The sequence below is a fragment of the Phocoena phocoena genome, chromosome 13 (genome assembly GCF_963924675.1).
Source record: "Phocoena phocoena chromosome 13, mPhoPho1.1, whole genome shotgun sequence".
Classification (NCBI taxonomy): Eukaryota; Metazoa; Chordata; class Mammalia; order Artiodactyla; family Phocoenidae; genus Phocoena; species Phocoena phocoena.
The window spans coordinates 1,495,660-1,513,628 of NC_089231.1; the positions used below are offsets into that span (position 1 = coordinate 1,495,660).

The following is a 17,969-nucleotide window of genomic DNA, read 5'->3' on the forward strand; positions in this document are numbered from 1 at the left end:
ATGTGCTCTGAGCCCCTTCTGTTCCCAAGGTGGCTCTCCGAGGACGTCTCTTTTTGACTTAAATCTATTTCAAAGGTTGCCGAGTTCTCGAGGACGGTCAAGCTCACGGCGAAAGGCGCACCGGGCGGTGGGTGAGGCCACCTCGGGCAGCCACCCGGTGACGCCTTTCCTGCTCTGGGTGAACGGGGAAGGGGACCCACAGGGCAGGGACGCGGCTAGTTAATCCCGATCTCCTTGTTATCCTCAATGAACCGCGTGAACGGCCGGCCGGCTCCCGCGTCCGACTTGGCTTTGTCCAGCCCTGCGATGGGCGGGCTGCTGCCAGGCCGCGCCTTGTCCAGCCCGGCAGCCAGGGAGCCCAGGGAGGGGAGCGCGCTTCCCCCGAGACTTACTGGGAGCTGGGGGAGGCCTCCGTTCTGGATGACGGAGATCTCATTGTTCTTCATGGCCAGCCCGTTGGTGATGGCTGCGGCGTACTGGTTCCAAAAGCTGGGGTCCACGTTCATGGCTCGTGCAGCCAGATCCTTCTGGAACATCTCGGAGAACTTCAGGGCGTCACCACCCAGCAGGGCCATGGGGTTCTCCACCGACAGGCGGCGGCCGCGCCTGGCAGGGGCGTTGTTCCACATGTGGGTGCCCATGTGCACCTGCGGGGGACACGAGACACACCTCGGCGTGAGCGCACCCAGCCCTGGGGTCACAGAGACGCCCGGGGACCTGGGGACTCCCTCCAGCTCCTTTCCTTCCCCTCTTCCCCAGCCCAAGCATTCGTTTGGGACAACAAACTTGTTAGGTGAGCTTTTCTGAGCGTCTTATATTTGAACCTGCAACATTTCCTTTGGTCAAGTACACAGAGCAAACAAGCCAACCGATGAGCTAACCGATGAGCCGCACGGCTTGATGGAATCATTTCCCCCTAAGGCGTCAGACCCATGGGCCACCCGGAGGGTCCCGAAGCTCCTGCCCCGCCCCCCAGAACCCCTGGCTTCACTGTGCCCGTGCCTGGTTTTCTCCCGTCTGGGCACCTGTGGTCAGCAGAGCCCTCGGGCGGCTTTCATGCCACCAGCAAGCGGAGGCCACAGGTCCCTGAGGGCTCACTGAGACCCACGCAGGCGCCTGACGTGGGCTGCAAAGCGGCACACTCCCCTGAGGGTGTGGGCACGGCCCTGGATGGGTCCCTCGGTGCCCGGCCACACACTCCACACCTCCGGGGAAAACGGGCAGCGTGGCCGTACCTCAGACGCGACCGTGACGTCGTCGTACCGTCCTCCCCTCCCCCGGCCCTCAGGCTGGGAAGCTTCCCCCAGGTGCCCGCTGGGCCCTCGTGGCAGCCAAGTGGCCAAAACCACAGATCTGACCCCTGGCCTCGGGGCGGGATTCGCATCACTTGCGTCACCTGCGAGCATCTCCAGGCCCGGTTCTCTTGGTATCGGCGTCCCACTGGACTCCGGGCAGCGCCGGCCCTGGGCCTGCCCTGTCAGCCAGCGAGTGTCACCCTGACGCCCTGCAGCCACGCAGGCAGCACCAGCCCCTCAAGGGGAGGCCGGGCCCGCGTGGAAGGCAAGCTCCTCGCTGCCACCGGCCACGTGTGGGAGCACCGCAGGCAACGCGCACACGCAGGCACGCACACGGTGCAGACTCACCCATAACACACAAGCGCGCTCACACCACACGCCATGCAGGCACACGCCGCGCTGTCTCTCGGGGGCTCCGCAGCAGCCGTGCCCCTGGCCAGGACCACAGGAGGTGGACGCGGGGGCTTCCCGGGCGGCCCTCACCTTGAGGTTGCCCTTGGTGGTGAACGCTCTCCCGCAGACGGTGCAGCCGAAGGGCTTCTCCCCGGTGTGGGTGCGCTCGTGGATCTGCAGGGCGCTGGCCGAGGAGAAGGTCTTCCCGCACGACTGGCAGTTGTGCTGCTTGGGCGTCCGGCGCGGCGGGGGGGCCAGCATGGGCGCGAGGCCGGGGCTCATCACCGTCGGGGGCCCCGCAGGCACCTGGATGGGAGCCGGCAGCGGCGGGCCCTCGGCCAACGGGCCGGCCTTGCTGTGCCCGTTCACTTCCGTTTTGATCGTGGCGGGCGCGGAGCCGGGACCCAGGCTCGGGGTGCCCTGGCCGGGACCTAGAGCAAAGCTGGGGTCAAGCAACTGGGGAAGCGGCTCGCGCAACCTGTGGGTCAGCAAGTGCTGCTTTAAGTTACCCAGGGTGGAGCAGCCGCGCCCGCAGGCCGCGCAGACGAACGGCCGCTCCTTGGTGTGCCTGCGGAGGTGGATCTGCAGCGCGCTCCTGCAAGCAAAAGGCTTCGCACAGACACGACACGCAGTGCTCGCACACTTACCCCGATCTCGGCTCAGGAACAGCAGGCTACAGGGGGCCTCCTCCTTGATGGCCGGCCGGCCGGGGTGGGGGGCCGTCAGGTCCAGCGCCCCTCCGTTCTCGGGCCCGGGGGGCGGGCTGTCCTGCCTCTCCGTCTTCAGTGGCGTCTCCGGCGGCTCCTCCTGGGTGCCGAGGCCCGGGGACTTAGAAGGCAGGCTCTCGCTGTTACTGTTCCCGGGCGACAGGGCCTGCAAGGAGGATGACTCGGACAGGGCCGGGCTGCCCGCGCTCCGGCTCTCCAGGTCGCCCACAGCTGACGAGGAGTCGTTGCTCAGACGGTCGCTCTCCCCGGACCCGTTATCCAGGGACTTGAGGGCGGTCATCTGGGGGCAGCTCATGACCGAGTCCATCATCTTCATCTGGTTCTCCAGGGCGGCGATGCTGGAGATGACGGACGGCGGGGAGGGCGGGCAGGAGCTTGAGAAGGCCAGCAGCGGCTTGGATGGGTCGCCAGCCGTGTCCTTCAGCTCGGCGTCCTCCTCCAGGGAGTTCTCGTCCATGTCATCGTCGTAGCCGCTCAGGGCGTCCGCGGCCTTCTCGTCGTAGGGCAGCTCGGCGTCCATGGCGTCCCGGAAGCCCTCGGGCAGCGGCGTGTTGGGGATCTGCCCCCCCATGTGCATGCGGATGTGCTGTTGCAGGACCACGGCGTTGGTGAACTTCTTCTGGCAGATGGGGCAGGAGTGCTGCACGCGCAGGGGCGGCTTGGCGCGGTGGACCCCGAAGTGCGTCTTCAGGTTGCCCTTGGTGGTGAAGGCGCGCCCGCAGATCTTGCACTTGAAGGGCCGCTCGCCCGTGTGCGTCCTGTAGTGCATCTTCAGGGCGCTCTGGCAGCTCAGCACGCGGCGGCAGATGGCGCACTGGTTGGGGTCCGTCACCTTCTTGTCGATGTTCTCCACCAGCTGCTGCAGCTTGGAGGTTTCGGACGTTTGCATAGAGTCAAGCAGCCCTCCGAAGGGGAACTTGGCCTTGAACTGCTCGGCGCCGGCCGGGGGGACCGGGCTGCAGAGGCCGGGGGACAGGCTGCTGTCCGCGAGGGCGGACGCGGCAGACACCTGCCCGGTGGCGGGGACGTCCCCGGCCCTGGCGTTTGTGCAAGGCAGGCTCGTGGGCTCGGTCTTGGGCAGGGAAGACCCGCCGGGCGCCGGCTGCGGGGACTCGGCGGTCACCACCTCGGAGCTGGTCAGGCCTGGGGACAGAGAGGGGCACTCGCTGGACGCCGGCGAGGGCCGCTGCGGGGAGCGGCTGGCGGGGGTGAGGCTGGGGGAGTCGGCATAGCTGCCGAGGCCGACGCCGGGGAGGGTGGGCGGGAGCTGCAGCCCGACCGACGTGGGCACCGTGGGCAGCACGGGCTTGCTGTCCAGCCAGGTGGTGGCCGGCTTCTCCGGGGGCAGTGACATCCCGTAGGGGATCCCGGAGCAGGTGGGCACGCTGTCCAGGTACTCGGGGACGGGGTAGGGGTTCATCTGGATGTGGGGGTACTTCTCCTTGTGCCTCTGGAAGTGGACCTTCAGGTTGCCCTTGGTGGAGAAGCGGTTGCCGCAGATGTTGCACTTGAAGGGCCGCTCGCCCGTGTGGGAGCGCAGGTGGATCTGCAGGGCGCTGTCGCTCCCAAACACCTTGGCACAGAACCTGCACTTGTGCTTGAAGAAGGGGTCCTCGGCGTTGGCCTTGGGCTCGAACACCGACACGTTGGGGGGCTTGCCCTTGCGGTGCTTCATGAGGGCCGACAGGGGGTCCAGCGCGCTGGCCGTGGCTGCGATGCTGACCAGCGGGTTGGGGAAGATGACACTGCCGGCGGAGGTCTGAGGTAGAAGTGCGCTTGGCAGGCTGGGCGCCGAGCTGAGGAGGGGCCCGGGCCCCAGGGCGGGGGGCGTGGAAGCGTTCTGCGGCCGGCAGGGGGCGCCGGAGGCGCTGACCGCCGGGGCCGGCGCAGTGGAGGCCGGGGCCGCGCCGGAGGACGCCGGGGCGCCGGGCTCGGGGCCGGAGGGGCCCCCGCCCGCGACGTGCGGAGTGCTGGCTCCGGACGCCGGCTGGGCCAGGTGTTGGGGGCCCTCGTAGGCGGCCGGCTGGGTGGCAGGGCCGGGTGCCGTGGGGACGGGGGCGGCCCCGGCTGAGAGCTGCAGGGCCGGGTGCGCGGCCAGCCCCGGGAGCTGGCCGGAGGTGGGCAGCGGGGCGCTCTGGGCCCCCGTGGCCGCTCTGGGGTTCAGCGGTGGCCTCGGCGGCTGGTGGTTCATCATGGCCACCTGGCTGCGGATCTGCTCGATGAGCTGCAGCTGGTGGATCTGCTGTTGCTGCAGGGCCATGAGCTGCTCCAGGATCACGGGGATGGCCACGGCCGCCACCCCGCCGCTGGATCCCGCCGCTCCTGCAGCCCTCGCGTTCTGGGAGAACTGTGCCACGGCCACCTTGGTGCTCAGGAGGGTCTCCAGCGTCACGTTGGTGTTTGGCATGCTGTAGGCGGCCGCGGGGGCCGGTTCGGGGACCTGAGGTAGAGGCGGCTTCCCTGCGTGCGTGGGGCCCGGGCTCTGGAAGCTCTTGTCCACGGAGGGGCCCACTTCCATGGGCTCGTCCTCCTTCTCGGGGGCCCTCACCTCCCCGCCCTCCCCGCCCTCTGTGGGGGCCGTCTCCTCGGCAGCCTCACTCTCCGTGTGCTCGCTGGGAGAGCTGGCCGGAGAAGGTTCTGGAAACTCCTCAGAGGGCGGGGCCGGCTCATCTTCGCTGACGATCAGCACCAGGGGGTTCTTGGTGCAGGCCTTCTTGTGCTCCAGGAGGTCCGTCCACTTGAAGAACTCGGCGCAGCACTTGTCACAGACGTGCGTCTCCTCGCTTCCACTCCGGCTCTCGTTCCCGCTGTCCCCGTCCTCGGCGCCCTCCCCGGGGGCCGCTGGAAAAGCAAGACATTACATCAGCCAGGGCCTTGCGAGACGGCCTGCCCTCCATCTCAAACTTTTGCACATAAGTAAAATCAATATTTTTTATTTTGTACAAATTACCCCACTTTAACATTTCTGACGTCCCGGCATGCGTATTCTATGACTCTTTCTAGCCAGCTAATCATTTTCTTAGCACAATCCATCAAATTATGAGGCTCTATCAATTGTGGATACTGCTTCTTAATGAAATTCCATAGAAGCCATTGATTTCCAATATTTTCATACAATCTGCAACCACCCTGTCTGCTGGGTACAACGCCAGCTTTCGATGGGCTCATTAGGACTCCCCCGACCATTGGGCTTCCTCATTTCCAGCAAAATTAAAGATGCCTTTGCCAGTTCACTTAACATTGCTAAACTAATCTGTAACCTTTCAAACTCACGTCAGCACCTGACAGGAGAGCCGGCCGCTGCCACTCTCCTGGGCTTGGACCACGGAGATTTATTATCTTTATGCCGCGCCGAGACATGAGAGATTTAATGTAATTCTACAGAAGCTTTCAGATCAATGGGCATTTATTTCATGGAGGAAATTTCAGCTAAATACTTTCATTTGTAAATATAACAAAGAATATATAAGCACTTCTTACATCTCTGCTCAGAAAAACAATCTCTCCAACCTGTAGTTTGATCAACAGATCAATCCTGTATCTTTTCGGCCGGCGTACTTTCCTCCAGAGAGGGTACATTTCTACATTTCAGCATTTGCCAAATGAATACCACCAATATAGTCTGGGCCTAAAATTAATCACGTTTAATACAATTAATTGGCTCTGTCAGATGCAATATTTCTTGGCTAAATGAACCAAAATTACACGTTATTGTTACTGGCCAATCGTGTTCTACAGATTAACAAACTAGAAATTATATATTTAAAGTTCATTTATGCTGACATGTTTAACATGAGAATGTCGTAGTCACACTTTTTGTACCTAGTTTCATCTGTTCTCATGGAAAGACTTAGCAAATTATATACTTGTGCCATAGTGGAAACCCTCTAATTGGTTACACATGTTTAATTACTGTTGTAGGCAGCGACTTCCTGACTCCTATACCCTCCTCTGCCGAATAACAGCCCTGTTTAATCAACAACTCTCATTCACACCTGATCAAATAAATAGCTATACGGGAACAAGAAATCAACATCCGATGACATTCCCAGCTCCTATTTTTTTGGGACGTTGGGGTGACAGGCAGCGTTCAACGATTCCTCAGGCTCCGCATGCCGGCCTGGGTAGAGTAGCACTGCCTTGCAACTGCTTTTTGTCAACTTGTGGGTGGAGTGACAGCAACAAATCAGCTTGAACGGAGACAAATGACAGCTGCAAATCGGCCCTTTGTTGTCGTGCATAGTTGAGTGTGAGAGCCACACATCCTCAAGTTTGCGTCCCCGGAAATCGTTTTCGATTGAAACATGGACAAATGGATTTGCTAAGAAGGCTCCAGGTTTTCTCTTTTAGAGTTTTAGGAGAAGGATTCGGCACTGATCTCAGTAGAGAAATCTGATTTGTAAAAAAATATCCTGTAAGAATATGTAGTCCCTCTACTGGAAAAGAAGGTCAAACTATTCTTTGAGGCTAGCAGGCTGCTCTCCATGAGGTTGCTGTTTCCAGGTAATTTATACTTGCCTTTAAAAAATTATTAGCAGTGTTCAATTAGCATTTTCTTAACTGGCTCAACCATTTGAAGGGGAAAAGAAGTTAGAGCTTGCAGCCCATAGGGACCTGCTAGACTTTTAAACTGAATTCGGTGCTGAAGCTCAGACTGCAAGAAGTCTCATTACTGTATGAGGGAGGAATGTAATAGGTGTCTGTAATGAGGTTGAGTGTAGCTGGAAGCAAAGACACAGCTGATTTATACTGCAGATAGGAACGTTAACAAAATAAATACTCGGAGTGCTTAACTTTGTTCAAGGTATGCAAAAACTCATCTGAAACCTGCAAAGGTTATGGAACAGGGCAGGAAACACCCCTCAACTCTTCAGGTAAATAATTTCTTAGTGACTGATAAGGAAACAGGGGCTGTCTCAATTTTTAGTTATGTAGTTTAAAAATTATCACACAATGCAAAGAATCTCTACTTTTACATTTCTTTACAATAGCGGAATGTTCTCCTGTAGACCCACATATTGAAGACGTAAGTGGCCATTAAAAAAAAGTTCACCTGCACCAAGCAATCGAGTTGGAAGCCGTGTTACCTCATTAACTAGTGTCATTATTAATTATAACTGAACACTAACACTTGAAAGCTATGATCTAGAAGGCCTGCCGTACTCTTCATAGAGCTTTTTAATTTTAATGCTTTTTCAAAAGAAAAACACCAAGAAATTAAATATTGCTAATTTCTTGAAACGTTTTTTACGTTTATTCCTTAGAGAAGAAAAACGTGTAACTTACATGGTATAAAAAAGCGTTCACATGGTACATACATTTAAAATTGTACACAAACACAGTGTATATTTTGTCCAAAGAATACTTTTTCTTTTTCCTAAAAATTATTATTGAAGTACAGCTGATTTACAATGTTGTGTTAGTTTCAGATGTATCGCAAAGTGATTCAGTAAATTTATATATATATATTTATTTATTTATGTTTTATATATATATATTCTTTTTCAGCTCCTTTTCCATTATAGATTATTACAAGATATGGAATATAGTTCCCTGTGCTATAAAAGAATACTTTTTTTTTCATATGGAATATGTGCTAGGGACAATTCACTGAGAAAATGCTTAAAAATTAGGCTGACTTCTGGATCATTTAAAGTGCGTTGACTGTTGGAAGAATTAACTAATTATAAATAAATTATATCTTTACAGAGGAACATTTCCCAGATTTTCTTTGTAACAACTGTGGCGTGTGAAATAGAGAAACAGGACTTTTATTTTACACTGTACTTTTCTCACAGGTCTTAAGCAGCCCAAAGAAATCTCTATTTACTTTAAAGATAAATTTTTACACTTCTATTGGTTTGTTCCGTGTGTTAAGTATTTTGGGTTCACCTCCAAACTCACGGAAGTTGGGAAGGTAATTTTCTTCCTCTCCCATTGGCAGGTTAGCAAAATTCCAATTATTTCTCAATTGCAGAAACTGTGCATAGAATAATATTTAAGTACTATTTACCAAATAATAAGCCATTTTGTTTAACGCAAATTGATAGTTACCTAAACACAGTGAAGATATTCTTGTCAAAGTAAAATAAGCCTCCACTGTATTCCTCTAAAATTGAAGAAGGAAAGCAACACCGAAGGGAGGAAATTGGGTGAAAATGGCGTTTTGGACCTGGTAGTTCATTATGTTAATGAACCTAACAAAACAAATAATTGTTGGATTTTATAACCCAAGTTTCATAATAAATTTGCCTTTTAACGAAAACATATTTTAAAAACTACAATAAGCGAAGGAAAAACATTCTTCAGTACAATTCAGATTTTTTATTGGGGGCAAATAATTTAGAATCACCATCTGTCATTTTTCTTACTGGGGTCTGTATGAAGTACCATAACGTGATCACTTCGATTGTTGTTTCCACTTGTTTCACGATCAAAATCTCAGCAGGATTAGCATTCCATAAAAGTTACAGAGAAGCACAAATTTCACAAGACAGTCTCGAATACAATGGATGCAAATGAAAAGCCTCTAACACGTCATGTGTACAATTGAAATTTTGGGTGCATATTTTAAGAATGTTTTCAAACAACAACAGGCACTTCAACTGAATTGGTTGGTAGGGGAGAACCAAAACGAGCCTGTTTCACTAGGGACACAGCTCTTCAGAAGCAGCAAGACTGCAGTTGAGTCCAGAGTGAAAGCAGCGGCCTTCTGCCACATTCAGGAGAGCGAGAGGCAGAGTGAGTTGTTATCACTTGCTTCGACGGCGGTTCTCGTTACAGTGATTACGTGCACCATGTTACAGTGTAGATGTGCTCATCTGGAAGTAGTTATCTTAAAAAAATGCTTTCTATGTAACTAGAAAACCCATATAGGAGAGATCTGACAGCAGCTCCAAATTTTATCATGCAACTTCCAAAGCCCTTAAGCCTGCCATTGTTTTAAGCCAGTATTATGTCGGATGCGAATGTATCCAACTACCTTTCAATTAAATTTACATTTGTAACTGGCTTTTGCATTCTAAAAATAGAAGTTATTATAGCCATTTATTGACATGGCTCAACAAATTTTGTTTCAAGGTAAAACCACGTCAATGAGCCACTGTAACAACAGTCAAGGTTTGAGAAATTTATTTCCAATGCAATGGGAAGATTCTTTCTTCCTTAAAGGGGGAACTGAAAAACAAGCACTGTTAACATTATCATTAATGTCGACATAATTTACTTTTTGCATACTGGCTCCTCGATAACTAAGAGACTTCAAACTGTAAACAGGCAGGGGCCTTACCGTGCACCAGGGTTCTCTTAGAACTAGTGAAGAAAAACGCCAACCAATGCACCCAGTAACAGAACTTAGCCAAGAGTCTTCCCTTCTTGGTTAACAGGAGTATTTGGTCGAGGTTACTTTCTGAAAGTGCCACACAGTTTTGCTGTATTCGCTGGCTATCAATGCGAGGAAGAAGATGTATTGGAAAGAACTCTCTACTTTGCTAACACCGAGGATGTACCAGCCATGGCTGTGAGCCGGGTGTCTGTACGTAACGCCGAGTCTGTCTTCCTGAACGCAGTCAGGAGGAGCGAAAAGCACGGACGCTAAAAGAGGAAGCTATTTCAGGTGGAGAGGAAATGTGCAATTAGTTTCTACAGCTATCCCCACACTTGCTATTTATACCTGAGATTTCCAGGGTTTCTAAGCCTCACCGTTCAAACGTTCTTGAGTAAGTGTGCCGCCTCTTGGGGGCTGCAGGAGGGGGAAAGGGTGCCATCGCCTTTCAGAGAGGCCTCCAACCAAAAAACAGCTTCAACAGCAGTCTTAAAATGACATGATTTTTTTCCCTTCTCACTGATAAAAAATGCAGAAAACGTTTAGCAAAAATGTCCCTATTCTTAGGATAACTCTGGGTGTGAAAGGATCCCCTTCCCATTGCTCTCTCAGCTCCGATTCCTCGTCTGCTATACAATACACAAGGATCATGTTATACAAGGATCATGTCTTCGCTGCCTGCAAAAGCATATGTGGCCTTCCAAATAAAAACGACGTGGCAGAAGATGGAGAGAATGTTTACACTCACGATGATCTTTTAAAGCCACGAGTTAAAAGCGTGCCTGTAACATAGATAAGAATATTTGAGACAAGATGCTTTCTTTAAAAAATTCAAACTGCAGTTCTCAGCAAGGCTTTCTTATTCTCTCCTTCCAGGAGGCTGGGCCTTGTAAATAAGTGACCGAATTACAAAGGGTAGTAAACAGGTGTTTGATAATTTTGCTGATCAAGCCCAAACTCTCACCTTTATTCTGCCACCCTTCTGCTACGCATTTTAAATCCCTTACAATTAACGAAAAGAGAAGCAAACGTTCCTTACCGGGAAAAGGAATGTTAACTTCTCCACTTTAATCAGTAACTTGAAAACGCCACGTGGGTCTCTAGGAAAGGAAACCTTACTTTCTCCTGTGCCTTTTCCATCCCTTAAAAATCTAGGAAGCCATTTTTCAAGTTTTCCCAAATTGTTAGGAGACCCTATTTTCTTGCAAATTAATTCTTTTTAACTCCTTATGATAGCTTTGAATCCCATAAAGAAAGATGAATTATCACATACTGAGCCCAAGCTGTGAAGCAGGAGGAGACAAATAGAGACCCCTACTGTGTTTAACAATGTAGACGAAATTCCAGACGCTACAGAAAAATTTTGTCCTTTTCCTAGACCTCCGAGCGTGTGAGCTCGGAGCGGAACAGCGGAGGGCGCTCGTGCCTCGCCCAAGCCGCACCGACCCGCAGGCCGCTTCCGCCGACTCAGCGGCCCACGCCTCAAATTTGTTAAGTAAGGACCACCTGTGGCACAGGCGCCAAACGTCTTCTGTTTAAAACATTTGCGGTTTTTCATCTGTGGGGTGATGCACCGGGGAGGGGAAACACTGTTTCCTTTATGGACACACGCAGATGGAAAGCGGCCACAACGTTCACTTGTTTTAACTGTCTGCGGCATCAAATAATAAGATGTCTGTTACACTTTAAGGTTGCACAATAGTTCTTTCACTCACATGTTACGCTGTAATCTCGCTTACGATGAATGCACGGGTATCACTCTGCCTCACCGAGAACGCCCAAACCTGGAATACGGCGGCAAATGCAAACAGTTTCCGTCAAAGCTCGGGGAGGGGGAAAAACAAGGTCTGTTCAGGGTCACCTTCGGTTCAGAGGCGGAGGTTTAAACTCACACACGAAATTAAACGTGCTGCTCCACGACACCCCTCTGCGGAAGCGCCTACGGGCCTCGACACGTCACTTTTCAAATCCACCGCGCATAAAAACACATAAATAAGCGAAGCCACTTAGACGTATGAACACCTGGGTCTAAACAGCCCCAGAGCCGCAGGAACTACACGGTGTCCGGGAACAAGGCGCCGATCAACTGGAACCCTCGGACTGCTTGCACTCGGGGTTAGGTCATGAAATCATTTCCATTACTTGTCATCACCTCACCGCACTGTTCCATTTCTACGGGCGAAGTTTACACACATGCGAAAAATCATCCAGGAAAAGCCCTGCCCTGGGGGGTTGAAGCTAGTGGCTCTGCCTGTGCAGAGCCCTAACTCAATTACCAGACGGTGCTGTGAAGAGGGCACTCTGGAAAAGAGGACCGAGAATGCCGGCGAATGAAGACCAAGCGCCACGGCACCTGCAGGGTTAATTAAACAGTTCAAGATGTAACAGCCACACAAAAGAAAACGGTTCTCCCTCTCTGAGCACTATAAACACTTGTGCTGAACTAGATGGGCATTTGATAAACCGAGCAGCACAGAGCAGACTCGTGGGTCCCCAGTCCGCACCCGGAGCCAGTGTTAACACTTAACAGGACACTGGTGAGTCCTGTTGCCAAGGTCAACAGCACAGATGCACTCATTGTATTATGAGCTTGACATCTAGCGGCCACCCCCGGCAGGGCAAAGCAGGCAAAGGTTAAATCAGCAGGTCTGTCGCAGCAGCACCCTGAACCACCCACCCTCGCGGAGATGGGTGGGAAGCTGCCAGCCCTCTGCACGCCCTCCTTCCCACAGACCCCAGGCCACCAAGGCTGGACGCTGTGTGGGCCCCAAGGCTTCCCGGGAATTAGGAGGGGAGGGGTCCCCGATGGTTAGCATAACGAATCTGGGATGACCGGAAAAGACAGGCCCACGGAGGGCACCGCGGAGTTGGACGCCACCCTGGCAGCCTCAGGTCTCTTTGGTGGGCAATGGTTCAGCCCAGAGAACTCTTGCCTTCAACAAACAGATCAAATCCTAATCTCTAACATAAATAGAGCCCATTGCATTATTTTATTATTTCAATTAATATCTCACTTTCTGCGATATGACTCGCCTTATTTGCTTGGGAATCACACAGTTAACTGCACTTTAGGTCATAAAGGTGTTCAACTTAACAAGAGAAAAAACATCCAAGGACCGGGCTCTTTTTTTCAAATGTCAAAGTTTATGTAAGGTAATAGTAAAACATTCAATTTCTACACAGACTTGACTTACGCCTGATTTTATATGAAGTGTGTGGCAACCTCACATATGCTGTAACTACAAACCTGTCCCACCAGTGGTAGAATTAATTAGCCCTCATCCTCACAAGACTAAGATATGCTGTTCGTACCCTAGCAACTGGTCAAGAAATCACGAAGGAAAATGAAAACTGACAAAACCTCTTCCTATTATAAGTATTATTTAAAAATTATCCTTCTTGAAACTATATGCAGCATTGAAGGATGGGGCATGACCTCATTGACAGTTAAGGTGGTTTTTATTTCATGTAAATAAAATACTTACATTCAAGAATGCTAAATTCTAACTGGTGGTCAGTACACAGAACGGAAACCCTGGTTGTACCTTTGCTGAATTCCCCCCAAAAGAAAACGTTCTTGGAGCTATCTCGGGGTGAATGGCAAAGCCTCTTAGAGACTGTACTTGAAAATGAAATCTGACCCACTTTGGCCTCCTTTTGCCATCATCTTGTACACAAAACATAATCAGCTTGGTAAGTAATTCCTGCTGTTGGTCCATACCTTCTTCATTTTCTGGCTCTAAACAGATCAAAAAATATTGCATTATGAGTAGACTGTGGAAGTTTAAATGTGCCTTAAAAAAACCCAATCCCTTAACTGTAACATAATCAGCTCTTTCTCTGTAAGGTGAGAATTAATTGGCATGCTTTTTATTGGCCACCAAATTATGCATTTTTAAATAGGTTAGGATTTTAAATGTCATTTAAAAAATAAACGTTCGCAAATTCTTCTTTTCCTTTCCCTCCCTGCTTAACTTACTCCTTACCTTTCATGTTTCAGAGAAAACAGTCTGCCTAGGGATGTCAGAAAGTGGCTTCTGTATTGTTTCCTTTTGGAATGCTGAATTGTAAGTGTGTGAGTGAGTGCCCAGGGCTCTGAAGGCAAACCATGCACAGATAGATAAAAGAGAAAAGATCTCTTCACCCAGGGCTGGGGGCCTTCTTCCCCTTAATTCAAACACGGTCTATGAACACCACTGGTAAAGTCTTAAATCACAGGATCATTTAAAAGGATTTTTAAGATAGCCATGGAACTGTGAGTTGGCAGAAAATAAAAACAAACAAAATACAGGATGGCAAACTGCTTTAAATTATAATATCCTTTTGTTTCTCCTTAAATACATACTTTCCTTCTAAGGGCAGTAAAATGTATCTTTCCTAAGCTGTATTTTATCCAGTGAAGGACAGCAACAAACACCTTTTAAAGCTCTTAGTAGGAGTGTAAGTGCTGTTCCGTCATTAGAAGTTTTAATTAATTTTTCTTAGAACAAAAATATTCGGCTGGCTCAAAAGATTTCTTTATTGTGGCATACATTTAATTAACTGAATCCGAAAGCTGCATCCCATTTCTTTCTAAATTTTCGGAAACAGGAATGAAACAATTTGCAATTTTAAAAGACAGTACCTAGTGGGAATGTAGGTTTAGTCCCAGTCGTCCTTAAAACACATTTTTACAACAGGATAACTCTAGAACTTTAACGTAAATCTTTATCACTTCCTCTCATTCTACATATGTCATCATATTTCATTCCTGCAATAAGGTTTGGAGAGCACTGAAGCATTTTTGGACAGCTATCTTTTCACTGCTTGCCTAAAAACCAAAGCCGGAAAGATAATAGTCAGATTTCTTTTTTTTTTTTTTAAGAAATAAAGTCTTTTACTGTAAATCAATGTGACTGCCTCCCCCCATATTATACTAAAATTTTTGCATAGAATATTTGTGTTTCATATCATTATCAAGAACCTTCCATTTTATTGCGGGCATCTACTGCTTTAATTAACATGTAACATCCAAAGGAATACAAAGGAATTATTTACTTCGTTTCTAAAACACTGTAACCTAACTTAGCTCGCTTATAACTTCATGCATAGTCTGTTGATTTCCACTGCATTTAACAGAATATAATTTGGAGAATATCTGATTCACGTTGGAGTAATTTAGTTTTCACGACCATTTAGCTTTAAAAAAAATATTTTACTTAGTTCTCCTCCTGATGACGGTCAGTACAACAGAGCAATCTATACGTGAACGTGCCTTAAGTGAAGAGAGAACAGACTATCTTTTATGCTCCATGAACAATCAGCTTCAGAATCATTAAATCAGAAAGAACTATTTTTTAAACAGTTTGCCCGAACAATCGAGGGAACACACTGCTTGACTAAGGCTCAGCCCCAGACAGGCTATTTTTGGCCTGTTGCAAAATACGATCAGGAACTGTGGCAATATCTTGATTACAACTCTGAATGATTGTGAAAAACACAGGCTGACAGAAACTTTAATCCCACGGTGGGTTAAAAAAAACCTGAATGTGTTTCACCCCTAAATAAATTCAGTAACAACAAGGGGAATTCAAAAGAGAACTTGTGAATAATTTACTCCATCTTAGGTTTTCAAATAAGGGCTCTGGACCCCTCCACACGCTTACACTAGGAGGTTCACCACGCTCTCATTTCTGAAGTGAAATTAAAAATGAATAGCAGTGCCTCAGCTTGTTAATTGTTAAATACAAGGGGTTTTACTCTATTAATTAAAATATGCTTTAATAAAAGGAGACATTGCACATTTTGATAACGACCCTACAAAGCTGAGAAGTATTTACATTGTTGCATTTTGGGGCGGCTGTGAAAGCCGATTTTAAGCTATTCAGGAGCCACAATAATAAAGCTTTAAAATTCCTCACTGGGATGCAATGTAGTTCTTTTGAAGGAAAGACTGTCTTTCTCATTCGGCAGAAATAAATCCATTCATTTGATCATGTAGTCATTGAGGGCAATAGAAAACAAACCAAGTGTGAGAAATTCTATGTGATGAAGTAAACAAAACAAAAAAAAAATCCATTTCCATGACAAAAAGATTCTTTGTCCTTAATCTACCCACCATATGCAAGCGTTTCTTTTTAGCATATCTCCCGTTCTAATCTTGGGTGACCAGGCGACACAGATAAGACTCCCTTACCTCCGCTGCGACAAAAAGACCCTCACGAGTTCTCAAATTTTGTTTAATTCCTGAATTCCCAGCCGCGTAAGAAGTCTTTACTCCCGTTCTCCATTCCGATGCGGACGTATACCGGCTTTTGCAAACTTTACGACACCGCACGCTAAACTCTTCAACTTTTTATTTTCTGCAGGCTAATTCTCAAAGCGAAAAGACGCGTATCTGCTCTAAACCACTTAGAATAGGTTAATCCAAAAAGTTGGCCGGCCTATTTTGTAGGGAACAAACTACTCGATGCCCGGGCTCCGGGGCAGTGGAGGGTCGCCCTGCGTCCCGCGATCGCGCCGCGGCCGCCCCTCCCGCCCCCTGGGGACCCGCGGGCAGCGGGAGGCCGGAGCGGCCGGGGCCCTAACTTCCCGGGCTGGGGCGCGGCCACGGCCAGCCGGCTCCTCGCCGAGCGCTAACTTTCGTGGCTCCTACCTTCCCTCCTGGATGGGCAGGAAGTTCCTACCCGCCAGCTGGCTGCAGAGTTGCCCGCGGCGCCTCCAAAAGAACAGGAAGAGGCCCCAGAAAACCGAGAGGCACCAGAAACGTGCCGGGGTCCTACCGCGTGCAAGGACCACCCCCTCGCGCCGCTGAGCAGCTCACCCCGGGGTTAATTCCCAAGGCGGCCATTAGGAAAGGCCAGGCGACACCGGCTTCCTACTCTCCTCGGAATGGGATCACTGGTTTGTCGGCTCGCCCGGAACCGCGGGCTCCGCGGCCCTCGGGCACACGGGGCGGCCGCTGGCCAGCCGGGGTCAGGGCGGCGGACCCGCTCCGAGCGCGCACCGGCCAGGGCGCCGGGCGCCTAACAAAGCTGTCCCGGCAGCGGCCTCCCCGGCCCGCGTCCGGTGGTGGGTGAGCCCCGGACGCGTCCCCGCCGCCGCGACCGCCGAGGCCGGCCCCAGCGTCCGGGCGCGGGGAGCGCGAGGGGCGGCGCGGAGGCGGCGGCGCGGCCCCTCCCGCCAGCGCCCGGCTCGGCCCGCCGGCCTCCGCCGGGCAGCGCGGACTCCGAGCGGTCCCAGAGCCGTGGCGCCTCCGTGCGCAGCTCAACTCCGGGCGGCCGAGCCAAGTTTACTTCTCCCGCACTCCCGCGCCGCGCGCTCCGGTGGAGGACCGGGTCCCCGGGCAGGCCCGCCCGGGCCGAGCGCCGCGCGGCAGACACTGGCTCGCAGGAGCCGGGGAACTTCCCCGGTGCGCGGCGCCCGCCGCCCGCGCTCCCCCCAGGCCCCCGGGCGCCGCCGCGGTCCGCGGGCCCTCACCGTGATCGGGAGCCCCGTCCGGCGGCGGCAGCTCCTCGTCCGACTTGAGGTGCTGGGGCTTGGCCTGCTTGCGCCGAGACATGCTGCTAGCGGCGCGCGGGCCCCGCGCGGGGAAGCGGCATCAGCGGGGCGGCCAGCGGGGACGGCGCGGGGCTGCCGGGCGGGCGCGGGGCGCGGGGCGCGGGCGGCGGCGGCGGCGGCTGCGCGGGCCGCGCATGGGGCTGAGCAATTAGGCTGGTGAATAATGCATGGCCATTAGCGGAGGGCCGCGCCGATTGGCCGGCCTCCAGCGGACTCGGGCGGCCTATGCAAATGAGGCCGCGCTCGCAATTAGCGGCCGCGCGGCGAGGAGGGGCCGGCGCCTGCGGGACCCGGGCGCGCGGCCGGCGCCGCCTCACATCGCGGGCTCCGCTCTCCTCGGCGCCCGGTGCGGCCCGGCGGGCCGGGAGCGGCGCGGGCCGCGGCGGCCGCCTGGCCCCGGGCACAGGCAGCAAACTTTGGCGGCGCCCGCGCGGCGCCTCTCCGCCGGCGCACCGGGCTCGCCCCTTTATAGAGTGTCTGCGCCGCCGCCCGCGCCCCGCGCCCCCCCCCCCCCGCCACCGCCCGCCGCCCCTCCCGGAGCGGGCGGCCGCGGGCAGGGCTCCGGCCGGCGCCTTTGTCTCGCCGGGCTGCTCGGGCGCCGAGCCTCCTGCGCTCCGGGCGCGGAGGACCGGCCGGTCGCCTCCACTCGTCCGCGGCGGCTCTTGGCGCGCCGGCCCCGCTCAGGCTCTG

At 52.3% G+C, this 17,969-nt stretch overlaps 1 protein-coding gene across 1 annotated transcript; it reads right to left on the reverse strand.

Moving 5' to 3' along the window:
* Positions 1-215: 215 nt before the first annotated feature.
* On the reverse strand, positions 216-17,280 carry SALL3 (spalt like transcription factor 3). The gene is made up of 3 exons (XM_065890054.1): positions 17,199-17,280; positions 1,779-5,257; positions 216-647 (listed from the first exon to the last, which is right to left on the reverse strand). Exons 1-3 carry the CDS (start codon positions 17,278-17,280, stop codon positions 216-218), a joined length of 3,993 nt encoding a protein of 1,330 aa, XP_065746126.1.
* Positions 17,281-17,969: the final 689 nt, after the last annotated feature.

Excerpts from the sequence above, each read along its gene's own strand:
- SALL3 (XM_065890054.1), bottom strand. The coding sequence starts at position 17,280 with ATGTCTCGGCGCAAGCAGGCCAAGCCCCAGCACCTCAAGTCGGACGAG. Across the intron at positions 5,258-17,198 it reads GGACGGGGCTCCCGATCACG|CGGCCCCCGGGGAGGGCGCC; the intron begins GTGAGGGCCCGC and ends TTGCTTTTCCAG. Across the intron at positions 648-1,778 it reads CCACCAAGGGCAACCTCAAG|GTGCACATGGGCACCCACAT; the intron begins GTGAGGGCCGCC and ends TGTCCCCCGCAG.